Source organism: Peromyscus eremicus, chromosome 2 (assembly GCF_949786415.1).
Source record: "Peromyscus eremicus chromosome 2, PerEre_H2_v1, whole genome shotgun sequence".
NCBI lineage: Eukaryota > Metazoa > Chordata > Mammalia > Rodentia > Cricetidae > Peromyscus > Peromyscus eremicus.
Genome location: NC_081417.1, coordinates 76,088,417 through 76,104,278, shown reverse-complemented (window position 1 = coordinate 76,104,278; position 15,862 = coordinate 76,088,417). Strand labels below are relative to the sequence as shown.

The following is a 15,862-nucleotide window of genomic DNA, read 5'->3' as shown; positions in this document are numbered from 1 at the left end:
TTTGTTTCTTTTTTTGATTTGAAGTTCTTTATCACTACTTTAGAATATAGCCTGGTGTTAGCTTGTCAACTAAACTAGTGAAAAGAGCTATATTACAGCTTGCCTTTATTATTTTTGTGCCTAAAAGAACAGTGGCAGAGCTGAAATGGTATATTGAGATCTCCAGGTGCATTTCTCTTCCTATAAGGCTGGAGCAGGCAGATGAACCAGAGAAGGTCAGTGAAGCTCATGTAGCCTGTGTGTCTCTGGGCTCCTAGACTGACAGGGAGATAATGCCATCTTTGCAAGAGAGAGATGGTATTAGTTAGGGTTTCTATTGCTGTGAAGAGACACTTGGCCACAACAACTCTCATAAAGGAAACATTTAATTGGGTCTGGCGTACAGTGTCAGAGGTTGGCATCATCATGGCAGGACATGTTTTCATGCAGGCAGATATGGTGCTGGAGAGATAGCCAGGAGTTCTACATCTTGATCCATAGTCAACAGGAAGTGAACTGTGTATCACACTGAGCATAGCTTGAGCAAAGGAGAACCCACACTGGCACACTTCTTCCAACAAGGTCACACCTACTTTAAAAGCCATGCCTCCTAATAGTGCTACTCCCTATGGGGGCCATTTTCTTTCAAACCACCACAGATACTCTCTTATTTTGACCGCTGCATCACTGCAGTATTCTATTTTCCTGCTTCTTGAAGCTGCCTCTTTATGCTTCTTGGGTTCCATAGCAGGTGAGCTAGAAGTACCCGAGAAGCCAAATGAGAGGCCAAGGGTGATTGGATGGTAGTAGACTTGAGGAGGGAGGCAGCAAAGCAGGAGGGTGCTGAGGCTCCTTCTTAATTCTAACTGCCTTCCCTGACCAGGTTGCTTAACTGCTTGTCAGTCTCTTCTGGGCTTATACTCCATGGCCAGGGACTTGGTTCTAGGCATCTTTTTGGTTATGTTGCCACTGTTGATTAGATTAATGCCAGTCCTGGCTCATGTTTGCCATTTTTGAGTTGGGATGCATTTTTGCCTCTATGAATCTGTTGCACTCTTCTGAGTTTTGTGGGCTTTCTTACTGATCCTGCCTTTAATGATACCCTCCTTTGCAAGCCTGGTGATTAAACTAAAATTCTACTTTGATGATTGAGTTAACATTCCAGAACTGTCCTCTCTGATGTCTGTAGTTGATCTCCTTTCAAGTCAAAAAGGTTACTGGATTGTTGTTGGAGACTTCCAGTCTACAATTGCTGTATTCAATTAATTTCTTAAGAATTGCAGGAGGGTGTTTTCTATTCCTGTGACTCAGAAACTATGTAAATTTTTTCTGATTAAAAATTCCAGAGTGACTGAGGCCCCTGAAAGGATGCTTGCCAAATTACAAATACAGGCATTGTCTCTTAGAATCAGTGGCTTTGTTCATTCATTCTTTATCCCACAAGGTCAAACAGTTAATCATGCATATTTTTGTAGGCATAATGAAGTATTTTCAAGATTTTTTTGTAAGGAGTTTTTGTAAATGAAGCCTGCCTGTTGAATTCTCTTATGAAGACTGAACTGAGGCTTGCAAGACACTCTGAGAGCAACAGAATGTCCTTTATAAATGATATATTTGAGGTGGGAAAGGAATGGACAGGCCTTGCATAGACTGCATGCCATAACTCGAGCATGTGACAGGACCAGAGCTGCCGTCTTAGAAAGGCACTAGAGTGAAATGCAGATGTCAGGGTTACTGCCCCAGCTGCAGCAGACCTCTGTGATTAAGTTCATATGTCTGTAAAGCTGAGATAAAGCCTTCCTCATTGCTTCCCTCACAGCACTGTTCACAGGAGCATCTAACAATTGGAACAGAACATGTCCTCTTTATCATTTTGCTTCCATGTTTTTATCAGGAGGAAGAATAGAACAGACTTTATATAAGGGGTTTTAGTTGATGAAGGGACAAGAAATGAAAACACGGAAGCATGATGAGACATTGACATCTTCCTTTAGTCATATTTTACATCTAATGTATGCAAAACCATTTTGATAACTGGCTCTCATGAGTTGGTAGGTAATAGATGAATTGAGTAGTCTCAGTCTGTCCCAGGAAAGGCTCTGTCATGCATTGATCCTGTCTGTTCATCTTTTCCATTGTGACTTCAAGTCATTGGAATAATACATTATATTTGTAGACGAATCTGAGTTGGAGATGAGATGGTAAAGCTAGAGGATAGACAGCTAATCTGATGAGTGTCCTGCACTTACAATCCTCTAAAATAAATGGAGTCATAGAATGTGTGCTCGCATATTCTTCTGTAGACACACACATGTATTCTGTCTTGTACAGTTAAACATTGTAGAATATGTAAAAATTCTGTGTTTTAAAAACAGCATAAGAGAAGTTGGGCATGGTGGTACACACCTTTAATCCCAGCACTCAGGAGGCAGAGGCAGGTGGATTTCTGTGAGTTTGAGGCCAGCCTGGTCTACAAAGCAAATTCCAGGACAGCCTGGGCTGTTACACAGAGAAACCCTGTCTTGGAAAACCAAACCAAAACAAACAAAAGACAGCATAATAGAATATAAAACATAATAAAATGTCTCTGATAGTTGCCTTACTATTTTAAGTGTTATTTGGAGTGAATTCACTGTAACTGCTTAGCCATTTTCTTTACTATTGAGCAGAGATGTTTCTGGTTGTTTTTCTACCTTCAAGGTAAGCATCAGTTTTTTACCTTTTCCATTATGGCTAATAAGACAGTGCACTAAAAGCACACTAGATGGCTGTAGCTACTTCCTTCATGAGGATTAGTTCTGAACCCAGCTGTCCCTCTCCGTCAGATCTTGGAGTCCCTGTGGATTGTTATGAGCCGGAACGTGAGCCTGCTGTTTACCACGGTTACCACGCTGCTGACCATCCTCTTCTACAGTGGCACTGCCCTTCTCAACTTCGTGCTTTCCCTGGTATGTACACCTAGATAGCACACACTGTATTTCCTTAGGCATTGCAGCCTTTTTACAGCCTGGGCTCTGTATTTGTGCATGTGTTTCTTCTGTAGGTTCCCAAATGTGATCTTTTAGGAGATACTGTCCTTTGTTTTGCAGATAATTTTCCTGACCACACTGTTTTATCTGTTAAGTTCCAGTGATGAGTACTACAAGCCAGTGAAGTGGGTGATAAGCCTGACACCACTGTCTCAGCCAGGTCCTTCTTCTAATATTATTGGCCAGTCTGTGGAAGAAGCTATCAGGTAGGGACAAGGCTTATGCTGTTCTCATTCCTTTCGTAAGCTTTCCATGACATCCCAGTTACCTTCCTTGTATTTCATGCACATGTTCAGTGTTAAACCAGTGAAGGATGTTGGTGTTTTTAAGACCCTTATCCCACTTGAAGAGGGTCCTAAAAGCAGTGCGCATGTTTTGAGGAAAAGTTCAGGAGATTGCCACTCTACTCTGCTGCCTGGGATTTACAAAGATACGATGTCTGTCTGCAGATGGGCTTTTTATCAACAGGCCCTGAGGCTGCTTTCCATCATCATGTCCCTTGCTCAGACCCCCGTCTTTCATCACACAGTCTTCACCCCCTTCGGACCCTTTTCTATTCTCAGGAGTTCTAGCTTGGATCTAGGCTGGGGATGGATGACCCTCCTGTGTCTTCGCTCTTTTTGTTCCAAGCGGTGCCCTCTGCAGGGATAAGATGATTATTAGAAATGCAGTGTTTAGTTATCTCCAAGTCTGTGCATTGCATCTGGCCAAAAACTTCTGTGAAGCATGCCTCTAGAGTCCTTGTATTACAGGCTGTTTCTAACTGAGATTCTTTCTCTTTTACATCCCTTAGGCTCCTTGGTCCTTCTCTTTTCCTGTATTTCTAGTAGGGTTTTGCCATTTGCAGCCTAGGCCTCTTTAGCTCCTTCCTTGCCCTGTGTCTCATTGCCTAGTAAGAGGACACTATTACTTACTTTTGTGACTACCTAACTACTTAAACAGTTGTGCCACCCATCAGACCCTTCTTTCTACTAACGTGTATGCAAACAATTATGAAAAATGCAGTTTATTTCATAAATGCTCAGTGACACCATGTCGTTAGCTAAGTGCTCTTAAACTCCGTTACATAGTGGAATCTTTGGTATTTCTGTTTCTACATACTTCCAAAAGGTGCCATTGTTTGGAACTAGTCATTCACAGATACTTTGATCTGACCTGCCAATCCTTTCTGAGTTCTCCTTGGCTACCTTTCCACTGTATTCATGTTACAGCTAGGGAGACACCCACTTTGGTCTTTGGAGACCCTCAGTTATTGTCCAGAAAAGTATGTGTACTTCTAAAGTGTGTCATGTCTGGAAATGCTGCCCGCTTTTCTTCTTATTCCTACTTGTGAAGCTTGGGGAAGGTCTTTATCAGTAATTTCCCTCTTTGATCGAATTGGATGTCATTTGGCATTTTTTTTTTTTTTCCATCACTAGAAGTCCAGTGCACTATTGTGCCACACAGCCACATGTCATTTGGCATTTTGAAAAATTGTTCTTATCACCTGTCTGGTGCCTTTGAATGTCCGTGCAGAGCCATCATATGAGGATTCCACGTTAGGAGTGCATCATCTAATAGTGCAGCTTCCAAAGTGACTGTCCTTAGACAGCTTTAGCATCTTCCAAGTCTGTGTGACCTGGCATCCTTACTGGATGAGTAAAATGGTGAAAATTGCAACAGTAGGCTAGTTTTGTTTACCCACTTTTGAAAGGCCTTTTGCAAATACTCTTCTCTCCAAAGGAAAAAAAAAAAAAAAAAGAAAACGAAACAGACCCTGCTCTCTTCCCCGTAGCATAAAGCCACTGGAATAGCCTTTTCAGACTTGGACTGGCACCAGTCCTTCTGTCTGTATGACTGAGGCTGAGGTGTGTGGGAAGACAGGTGCATTGCCCAGGAAGACCTTTTAAAGACCAGCAGCGCTCCAGCTTCCCACAGGAGCCTCCATTGACACTCTTGTTCTCACAGAAACTTTGCCTTCCTCAGATTACAGTTCGGGAATGTTCTTAGGCTGCTTTCTCAAACGAGCAACTTTCTGACTAATACTGAGTTGCTTAATTTTATGCAGGATACTTCTTCACCCTCCTTACCCCAATCTCTCTTTTTTTTTGACTGGCTTTGAACTTGATATCCTCCTCTCTCTCTGTTTCCTGAGTACCATGCCAGTTTTCATCATTGAATACGGGGGGAGTAAGGGCGTTTTAGTGTCAGCACTGTAGTCCTGTTGGGTCTGAACGCTAGTAAGTAGGCGGGCTTAAATCTCAGACAGCATTTTTCAGCTGTGACTAAGATGGGCTTTCGCAGGCTCCAGCCCTGTGTGCTGTTTCTTCACAAGCTTATAACTGGCTCAACATGTTCAGGCTCTGCATGGGATCCTCTCAGCCGTCTTCAGGAGGGAAGATGGCAGGCAGGGAGCCATGTCTAAGAGCCTGAGTAAGAATTTTCATTCTGAAGGATTGTTCAAGCAGGAATATGATTCTTTGTAGATGAAGATTGCAGTTTATTCTGTAAATGTTTAGTGACACCGATTTTATAAATAGTGATTGCTCATCAGTGTACGGTCAAGTGAAAAATCATTAAGTTAATTATGTGATCCTTTAATGAGTTACAAGTGGAGTGAGATTGAGGCTTCATTGCATGATCAGGCAGAAGTGTGTCCCTGGAGCCTTGCCCTCAGCTGTGTGGTTCATTTGTGCTCATTGTGGTCTTGACATTTGGAACTTATCATTTTAATTCTAAATCCACGTTCTTTTGAGTACATTCGTCATTGAGTTTCCATTGCCTCTCAGGATCTGTGAGTTAGTGGCATGCATCCTGGATCCCCAGCCATTCTCCTCCCTTTGGCAGCATGCTGTTCCCCGAATGTCCACATCACACCCTTCTCCCCGATGCTCCCATTCTGCTTGCTCTGGTGGAGATATTGCACATTACTAAGTTGCATGTTGTCACGGCCTCAATGCAATTTAGTGTGTGTGATATTTTCACGTGAGTGCATGCACACGGGTATAGCTCTTGCTTGCTGGGATTACAGCTTTTTCGTGCTGGAGGGTGGAACTCCTGGTGATGAATTAAATGTGAGAATATACATTGTGTAAGATTTGATTCAGAGAATGGACATCTTCTACCTCTTCCCCCCAGTTCTGAAAATTTGAAAGTGTTATTTTTAAGAAGTCAGTGTTGTTGTTTAAGTAAATTGATGTTCAAATTTGAATGAATTGTTGATTGAATGAAATTCTTACAGATTTAAAAGTGTAAATAATACTCATTTAGAATAAAATGTGCAACGAGTATAAAATTTATGTATATGTGTGTGTAAATGTTTGTGTATATATATATTTATTATATATATTATATATATAATATTTATTATATATTAAATATATATAATATATTATTAAATAAAATATATATTATTTATTTATTTATTTAAAGACAGGGTTTCTTGTTGCAGCCCTGGCTGTTCTGGAACTCACTCTGTAGACCAGGCTGGTCTACAAACCACAAACCAAACTCACAGAGATACACCTACCTCCAAGTGCTGGGATTAAAGGCACATGCCACTACCCTCCGGCTAAAGTTTTTTTTTTTTTAAATGTTTTTCAGCTGGATGTGGTGACACATGCCTGTAATCCTATCATTTGGGAGGCTGAGGCAGGAGGATTGAGCTACATAGTGAGTTTAAGATTAGTTTGAGCTACATAGCAAGACCAAAGAAAATCTCAAAAAAAAAAAAAAAAAAAAAAAAGAAAAGAGGGTGGGATATTTATTTGTTTGAGATGTTGTAGCATTGAAATAAAGAGACAGAATTTATTATGCATATTTGAGGAAATTAAATTATCTGGAACAAATAATGTCTCTTAACTGAGTGATTAAAGTTAGTGTAATATACTTGAATGTTTATTAATTTCAAAGGAAAATATCCTTAAAGTCTTTGTCTTGTATGTGGTTTTTCATTGTGATACTTGCTATATTTGTTTTATTGAGTTTAAAATAAAATTTTTTGGCACAGATATCTGCTATTATTTATGTAGTTAAAAACCTTTAAATTTCTAAACATTAATCATTCCTAATCAGTAAGGCTACAAAATGTATATTAGTAAGTATTAGTGATATAAAAGTTCTGAAGGAGTGTATGTCAGAGTTGAACACTTCTGTCTGTGACTCTCAGCTGTTCTTGTGCAAGCTCTGCTTCCCTGGACTGCTCGGCAGCATCTGGGTCCAAGTGCACAGCCGTGACCTTGACTCTCACACTAGAGATCTGTTGCTGGATTTCTGTGCGTTGATGTGGAGCTGGTCTCTGAGGCAGATGAAGCAGGAGAGGGGGGAAAGGGGCTGTGATGTCAGAGGTTAGGTGTACAGGTGTACTAGGAGATACTGGGCATCTGCTTCCTGACTGTTGTCCTAAAGTAGATACTGCAATAAAGCAAGAAAGGGAGTTTTGGGTTTCCCTCTTACCTCTACAGTATATGTTTATTCTATAGCTTATTAATTGTGCAATAGCATTGCCTCTTAAATATAATTGTTTCTATTCTAATTAAAATATTTTGTTAGAAATACATTGTTGCTCATCCGAGTTGAGAAAAATGGGTCTGATAGACTGGCTACATTCAGGGTTGACTCAAACCTTAAATTTGTTAAATCTAAAATTTCTGCTTTGCAGTATTTGAATTGGAAGAAACGGTGGTCCACCCATGATCAAGGGAGCTGGCGCCATACCCAGTCAGAGTGTTACATGCTGTTTCTTGCTGCTCTTGGTCCCTCTACTAGCTAACTCTCTGTTTGAGGCACATTGTATTGTACTGGGGATAGAGTACCCATGGTGGATGGTAGCCTAGGTGGAGTACCCATAGGTAGGTGTTTCCTGGGGAAAGGATAGTTTGGTGCTCTTTCTGTTTGATCTTGAGAGGAAGGTGGAAGTAATGTACAGAAATGCGGAGTAGGTGGGCGTGATTTTGGACTGCATTTTCTGTTTGTTTTCTTAGATGTGAGCTTCCTTGTCTGTATACTCCAAGTACATAGCGATTCTGAGCTGTGGTTTGCCCTTCGTATTCTACAACTTGCTTCAGATTTCATTTCATTGAAAGCAGGTTGACTGATCAAAGTTGTCTTGTCTGTTTCTTCTTAGTTTAGAAAAATGACGAGTTCCTATTGGTCAGGAATGGGAGAGGGCTCGCAGCTGAGACATAGTGTGTGAATGAGGCATGAAAAGACACCTGTAGTGTCACTCAGTACAAATATTCTTAGGATCATTAGGGAGAAGCAAAGGTGCAGAGAGGAAAGGAAGGCTGGCTGTGCACAACTCTTCTTCTACAGCGATGTTTGTGTACATGGAGCATAGCTGCGTTGGAGTACTATGTCCTGTCTTTGAGAAGCAAGGTAGATAGAGGAGCCTGAGCTGTCATGTCTGCGTGGGTGGGACCGGGGATCGTCTGTCAGATAAGTGTAATGATTGAAAGTCTGAGGGAGGGAAGTGGTCTTGTTAGAAAAGACACCTCAATGGCTTATGTCAGTTTCTTCTTCCATTGGTAGCTGAACTGTCAGAGGAGGGGAGAACCTCCAACATATTCTGAATTTGATTCTTGTCAATTGTTGAGTGCTAGGAAAGCCTAGAGACACAGTTAAAGAACTAATTTCCATTAATTCCATAATTTCCATCAGAGATAAAATGGTTCCAGAAGGCTGAGCACAAGCAACAACTCTTTCCGTAAAAGAAGGCTGAAGTCTGAAGGGACACTGGGTAGCACGTGATTATTGGGGTGGTGACCATGATGCAGACTTTGTTTCAACCTTTACAGGAGGTGTTTGGTCATGGTGAGTAGTTTAGAAGGGAATGCCTGTTGGTACCTTGACATCATAGAGCACAGGTGTTACACAGTTTGTGGTTAAGAAGTGCCACAAGTCTGAGTCTGGTGATCTTTAAAAGATTTAAAAGATTGTATGACGTGTATCATACCGTTTTTTTTTTTCCTTGATAACAAGGTAGGAATGTGTACATTGCATTTGGCTATCCAAAAAAGATGTGGATTAATTGGCACCAGTGATAGAATGAAGTGACTTTTCATTATAAACTTTGTTCTTACAATGATGAAACTGTATTCTGCTAGTTCATTTAACTGTATTGTGCACGATTGTGTGCAGTTCATTAGTGCCAGATAAACTTTTCTTTGACTAGGAGAGCAAATTATTATCAGTCTTTGAGTGTACGCACGCATACGCACCTTACACATGTTCTTCACAGGTTCTACTATTCAGCTACATTCCCTTGTGTTTATGAAATGTGCTTCATCATATAATAGATGTCCATGTGCAGCTCTAGACTGTACTTCACATTTTGTTTTTTGGACTGTGGTATCTGGTCATTGGTGGGTACTGTAGTGGTTTAATTATAAATGCATTATGATTATTTTTAAATGTTGGTGATTGAACCCAGGGCCTCATGTGCTAGGTGAGTGTTCTATCTCTGAGCTATACCTCCACTTTTCAGCTTCTGAATCTGGGAGATGAGCATTACAGGTTCTCTTGTTCATATAACCTTTACTTTACAGTGTAAATAATAAAGTTGTAGTCGCTTCCTGTTGATAGTATACCAAATTATCATGAACTCAGTATTTAAAGAAAAAATACATTTCCTAGCTTGGGAAGGCAGAAGTCCTAAAATGAAGACAGGAGCAGGACTATGGTTTTTCTGAATGATGTAAGGGTGTAGATGTAATTCTAAACAGTCTTATTAAATAAGAAACACAGTGCCAAATAAAAGAGTTAAAAGCCCAAGAGGTCAGAGCACTAGCGAATAGACTTTAGCTTACCAGCCACTTCTGTCCTTCCCCTGAGAAAGAGATCTACTTCCTGTGTGTCTGTATTTTTTATTGACTTTCTGTTCAGCCTTCTCATTAAACCCAACCACATGACTTCTTCATCACTGCCTGTCTATACAGACCTCCAGGTCCTCTATGGTTGGTACTTGGATTAAAGGCATGTGTCACCAAGCTGGTTATGTCCTTGAACACACAGACTCTGCCTGCCATGTGATCGGATTAAGGGCGTGTGTTACCACTGCCAGACTTCTGTTAAATGGCTTGCTATTAGCTCTGACCTCCAGGCAACTTTATTTATTAATATACAAATAAAATCACATTTCAGCACAAATAAAATCTCACCATATAAGGGAGACTTGAGGGCATTAAAACTTTCTCTCTCCTGGTAAGTTTGTAGAGTGTGCTGCTCTGCTGTTTGTTAATGCATATGTGCCAGGTCATGAGCAGTGCAGCCAGGCAGGAGGTCTGGCTGTTATCTTGTCCCCAGTGCGTTGCAGAATATGCATGGTAAGTGAACAATGTGTAGTGCGGGTACTTAGGGTCTACAGATCAGCTGAAAGTTGCTGTAATGACTGTTCCATACGACCCTGGTTCAAGGTGGAACCACAAGTGGTCTGTTTCGGGGTGAGCTGGTGTTAGGGCCTCAGGTGAGATACTTTACTGCATCCTTGGTGCTAACCTAATTTTACTGTGAAAACTTGTGAAGTAAGGCCACACCCACACCCTTTCCCACTGGCTGCTCTCTAATTCTAGACAAGTTCTGTGGCCTACCTTCCCCGTAGTGGTGGATGTGGTTATTTCCCCTCCCCAACTTCCTTGTCCCATGGCCTCTGACAGTGCTGCACTCTGGTGACTTTCTCCTACCGCACAAATGGTTCCATCCCTTCTTTGGCCGATGTGTCCTTGTCCGTAGGTCTGCTGAGAAGATAGCCTGCTTCCTCTTCCTCTCCATGCTTGCCCCTTGAGGCTGACCTTTCCCCTCCTGTGATTAGACTGCTGCACCTCATGCCTCCTAAGCCTGTCTCTGATTTCAGCCTCCTCCCAGTTGTTTCCATCATTCTTTTGATTTACATTTCCAGGCCGGACGTTCTCCCTATCTTTATTCTCTCCTTACCCATGCTTCAGTGACATCACTGTCCTTTCCCTATCCTTTCTTTTTCTCTTGGGACTCTTCAGTTCCTATGGGGTGTCTCCCCACTTTTGCCTTTTTTATATATTTAAATCTGGGTCTTTGTTGTGAGAGTCACATGACACATTCTTGAGTGAGGCCATTGGCAAAGGTGGCAGTGATTTCTCAGATGGGGAACTATTCTTTAACACCATGTCTCAGAGTCCCAGCAGATGACAGCCACCAGACTACAGACCTAGCCTTTGGTCTGGGAGCCGAGCCTGCCTCCTGGGAGTGTTTGCTTTGCTTTCTTCTGTGTGCACTGCCACCTTTGCTCTCCTCCTCTTTTTCAGGGACAGCTTCACCTTCTTGGGAATGTCCGCCCCTACAGAGCCCTGGCCTCCATGGTTCTGTGGTACCTAAGGTTGCTTGAGGTTGCTGCCTTTTCCACCCAGGGCTGCCTTATTCTCTTCCCATGGAGAAGCAGAAATGAAGCACCCTCATGTACGATCCGATGATTTAACTGCACGATACATGCCTACTTTTACTCTGCAGTTAATAATCATGCGTCTCCCCAGATGACTTGCATTATTTGATACCAGAAGTTACTTTGTAGTCGTGGTTGCATAAACAAATGTATGAAATGTTGTTAAAAGAAAACTTGTTAGAGTATAAGTAGATTATTCGTCACTCCTCTCTGGCCTTCCCTTTCCCCTTCTGTTACCTCCCTGCTCACTCTCCTCATTGCGTTCCTCCTCTTCATCTTATTCCTCCTTCCCTTCTGTGCTGGGCCTTGCACCCAGGACCTGGAGTGTGGTAGAATAGTGTTCTACCACTGAGCTGTATTCCCAGCTTCACTTGTTCTTTCTAAATGTGGACTGGATGCAGCTTGGGTTTCTTAGAACTTAATTCTGTCTTTAGACACATGCTATTTATACTTATGAAATATAATTGTTACCCAGGAAATACTTGCTTTAGAAGTAGAAAGTTGACAGGGTGGCCTTTAATCCACTCAGGAAACAGGCAAGCGGATCTCTTGAGTTTGAGGCCAGCCCGGTCTACAGAGTGAGTTCCAGGACAACCAGGGCTACACAGAGAAACCCTGTCTCAAAAAAAAAAAAAAAAAAAAAAAAAAAGTGGAAAGTTGGGGCCTGGGTTTGTAGCTCAGTTGAGTGCTGTGTAGCATGCACAGGGCCCTGAATTTGACCCCCTACCCCGCCAGGAGTATAAAGTTGGTGAGTTATCTCAGTGAATAAACTATTTTAGGATTGTTGTTTGCATATCTTCACATCAGAGAGATATGTAAAGAGCAGCTTAGTATACAGGTTCCAGTGTAATAAAGTAAAGAGCATTTTCAGAGCTGAGCTGTTGCCAGATTTGGAATAAAGTGACCAGAAAGCCAGAGGTGATGATTTTTCTGGACCATAACATGATGCTGGGGTTATTTACCTTTTCTTTTCTTTTTGGGTCTTCTAGAGGAGTATTCGATGCTTCCCTGAAAATGGCTGGCTTCTATGGATTGTATACCTGGCTGACTCACACTATATTTGGCATCAATATTGTCTTCATACCATCAGGTAACAACCATATACAGAACTTCCTGGCTGTCTAGTTAAGGAAAGTTAGACCTTATATTAGAGTTGCCTTCTTCCTCAGAGTTAAGATACACAGTCTGGTGGCTGGAGGTCTTGTCTAGATCAGCCTGTCTGCAATGTGCTTGTATTTTGCTATAGCCCTGTATCCGGAACCATACACCTTGCACAGAAAGTCCTGTGCAAGTGTCGAAAGAGTAAATGTCCTCACACTTTGCACAGCATTGGGCACATAGATGGCAATCAACAAATTAATTGAACTAATTGGCAGGCAGTGAGCAGGTTGTTATCTCATAACTTTGTCCCATGAGGGATACCATCCCAGGGGCAGGATGCATGTTTCTGTGCCTGTTGCGGTCTGTTCTGAGAGCAGCACTTTCATTCTACAGGCACTACACAGACAAATAAATGACAAGCTTGTTCTTTCTCCTTTGTTGATGAATTCAGAACCCCCTTCCGCTTTTTCCTTCTGTTTTTGTCATGTTTCTTTAACTATCCTTCCTGTCTTCCACATTCACCTCTGCTGTCACTCTTCTACTTTCGTCTCCCACTTAGCTGTCTAGGAACTTACCCTCTGAGTGTCATGCACCGAGACCACACGAAGCTATTTCCTGAGGCAGGCAGGAAAGGTGACAAATAGATGAAAACCAATTATTCAAGATCACCCAAATGGTTACTGGTTGAACCAGAACAAGAATCCACATCTGTGTAGCTCTTAGTCTGAAGGGAGCCAAAGAGAGGAGAGTTCTTGGACTGCTTTGGAACAGGGGAGCTTGAAGTACAGTTCTTTACCTATGGGACTTTGTTATATCTAGTTACTTTTTTTTTAGTATCAAAGTAAAGAACAAGAATTCAACCTGAGATTTAGATTAAATTGAAGGTCAGGACTTTTTGCTAAGTGTACTACAGCTATATTTATAGAACTGGATTTTAGCCATAGGACAATAAGATTTAACACTTAAGAATAACATAAACTATGGGCTGGAGAGATGACTCTGGGTTTAAGAGCATTGACTGCTCTTCCAGAGGACCTGGGTTCAATTCCCAGCACCCACATAACAGTTCACAGCTGTCTGTAAGTCCAGTTTCAGGGGATCTGACACCCTCATACAGACACAATAACAATGCACAGAAAAAAATTAAATCATTTAGAAAAGAAAAGAACATAAGCTAGACACATTAGAATAATTTAGAACAACTTTTTAGATAATGAACTGTTAGCTGGGTGGTGGTGGTGCACACCTTTAATCCCAGTACTCAGGAGGCAGAGGCAGGTGGATCTCGGAGTTTGAGGCCAGCCTGGTCTACAGAGTGAGCTCCAGGACAGCCAGGACTACTCAGAGAAACCATCTTAACCTTGCCCCCCCCCAACAACAAAAAAATTGTGAACTGTTATTTAAACTAGGAAGTTCAGTTAAACAGGCTCTACCAGTCCTCTAGAACTGAAGCTTGTATTCATTTACTTGTTTGGGTGGATTTTTGTGTGTTTGTGTGTGTTTTTTTCAAGACAGGGTTTCTCTGTGTACCCTGGCTGTCCTAAAACTCACTTTGTAGATCAGGCTGGCCTCAGACTCACTGAGATCCACCTGCCTCTCCCTCCCCAATGCTGGCATCAAAGGCATGAGCCACCACTGCCTGGCTGTTTGGGTGGTTTTTTTAAGATGATTTTTTTTTTTAATTTTATGTGTGTGGCTGTGTATGTATGTATTTGTACCACACGTATGCAGTGCCTGCAGAGACCAAAAGAGCATGTCAGATCCCCTGCCCTGGAGTTACAGTGACTGTGAATGCCATGTGGGTACTGGAAACCAAACTTGGGCCTCCAGCTGCAATGGGCTGTTTTGGGGAGGGAGAGGCAGAGCTTGGGTTCTGCTGCTTTGTTACTGTTTTGCCAGGGACTTTGATGTGCTTTTCTTTTACTCCTGTGTTAGCTTTGGCAGCAATCCTTGGAGCAGTGCCATTTCTGGGGACATACTGGGCAGCAGTACCTGCAGTTCTAGACCTGTGGCTGACACAAGGCTTAGGATGTAAGGCCATCTTGCTCCTGGTCTTTCATCTCTTGCCGACATACTTCGTAGATACTGCAATCTACTCTGACATTTCAGGGTAAGCGGTTCAAGTTCTTGCTAAGTCATAGGGGATTCGGTTTTGGGAAGAGATGGGGAAGGACTGGTGGCACAATTTTTCTGTTGGGTAGCCTTCTGTGATCCCTCTGACAGTGAAATTTGGATGTAGAATGACATTGCTATAATAGGGGTATGATTGTTACTATGTAATTAATATGTAAGTGTTTATTAAGCCCCAAGTTAAGATAAAATTATGCATAATTCTGTTTTGATTTTTGTGGCATTTGGCCTAGGAAAGAAATATTACCAGGCATACCTAAAATACTTTAAATACAGTAGAGTTAGTTATTTCAGTGCTGTTTTGCCTTTGGAGAAAATGACTATGCAATTGTGTGTCTACAAATATGTGTGTCCAGCATAAGGTGAATCTCAGAATGCTCTAATGACTGTGCTCTTCATTCATAGAGTATCTACTATGTATGGTTCATGATGAACACAACTTCAAGTTAAAGCTAGTCAAAATTGGGGGCACTGGAGAGATGGCTCAGAGGTTAAGAGCACTGACTGCTCTTCCAGAGGTTCTGAGTTCAATTCCCAGCACCCACATGGTGGCTCACAACCATCTGTAATGAGATCTGGCACCCTCTCCTGTCTACATAATAAATAAATAAATCTTTAAAAAAAAAAAAGCTAGTCAAAATTTGATGATATGATTAAGATCTATATTTCTAGGTTTTGATACCTGTATAGAGATTTCATCCAGTCCTCAAGCAGGTTGTCCCTTAGACATGTGTCCAGATTCACATTGTTCATTAGAATCTCAGTCCCAACCAAATGGATTTCCATCTGTGACTTAAAATTCAGAATATGGCCTATGAAACCCACCCAAGACAGTTAATGCATTTATTATCTTCATTATTATGATGTTTATTGTTTTGAAGAAGGATCTCACTGTATAGCTTAGCTAGACCTCCCAATTCACAGTCCTCCTGTCTCAGCTTCCTAAGTTCTGTATTTCCATTTGGGGCTCACATCTGTCCTCATTCGGTGGACTGTCAATAAATAAAAGATACAGTGGGGTTGAGTGCCTGTGGAGTGGGAGATGAGGAGGAGGATTTAAAACCATACCAGGCATGGTGATACACACCTTTAGTCCTTGCTCTTAGCCTGCAGAGGCTGGTGGATGATCTCTGAGTTCAAAGTGAGCCTGGGTTACATAGCTGGTTCGAGGCCATCCAGGGCTAAATAGTGACACTCCATCTCAAAACAGGAAAAACAAAATCTAAAGGCTTCT

The 15,862-nt window shown here is 41.8% G+C and overlaps 1 protein-coding gene across 2 annotated transcripts in view; it reads left to right on the top strand.

The window, feature by feature from the left end:
* Positions 1 to 15,862, top strand: part of Tmem245 (transmembrane protein 245) — a 78,392-nt gene that overhangs the window by 53,422 nt on the left and 9,108 nt on the right. For both annotated transcript variants that reach the window (XM_059254380.1, XM_059254379.1), the window contains 4 exons: positions 2,805 to 2,927; positions 3,069 to 3,214; positions 12,387 to 12,487; positions 14,434 to 14,608. In XM_059254380.1, coding sequence (XP_059110363.1) covers positions 2,805 to 2,927; positions 3,069 to 3,214; positions 12,387 to 12,487; positions 14,434 to 14,608 — 545 coding nt within the window. The remainder of the gene's footprint in view (positions 1 to 2,804; positions 2,928 to 3,068; positions 3,215 to 12,386; positions 12,488 to 14,433; positions 14,609 to 15,862) is intronic.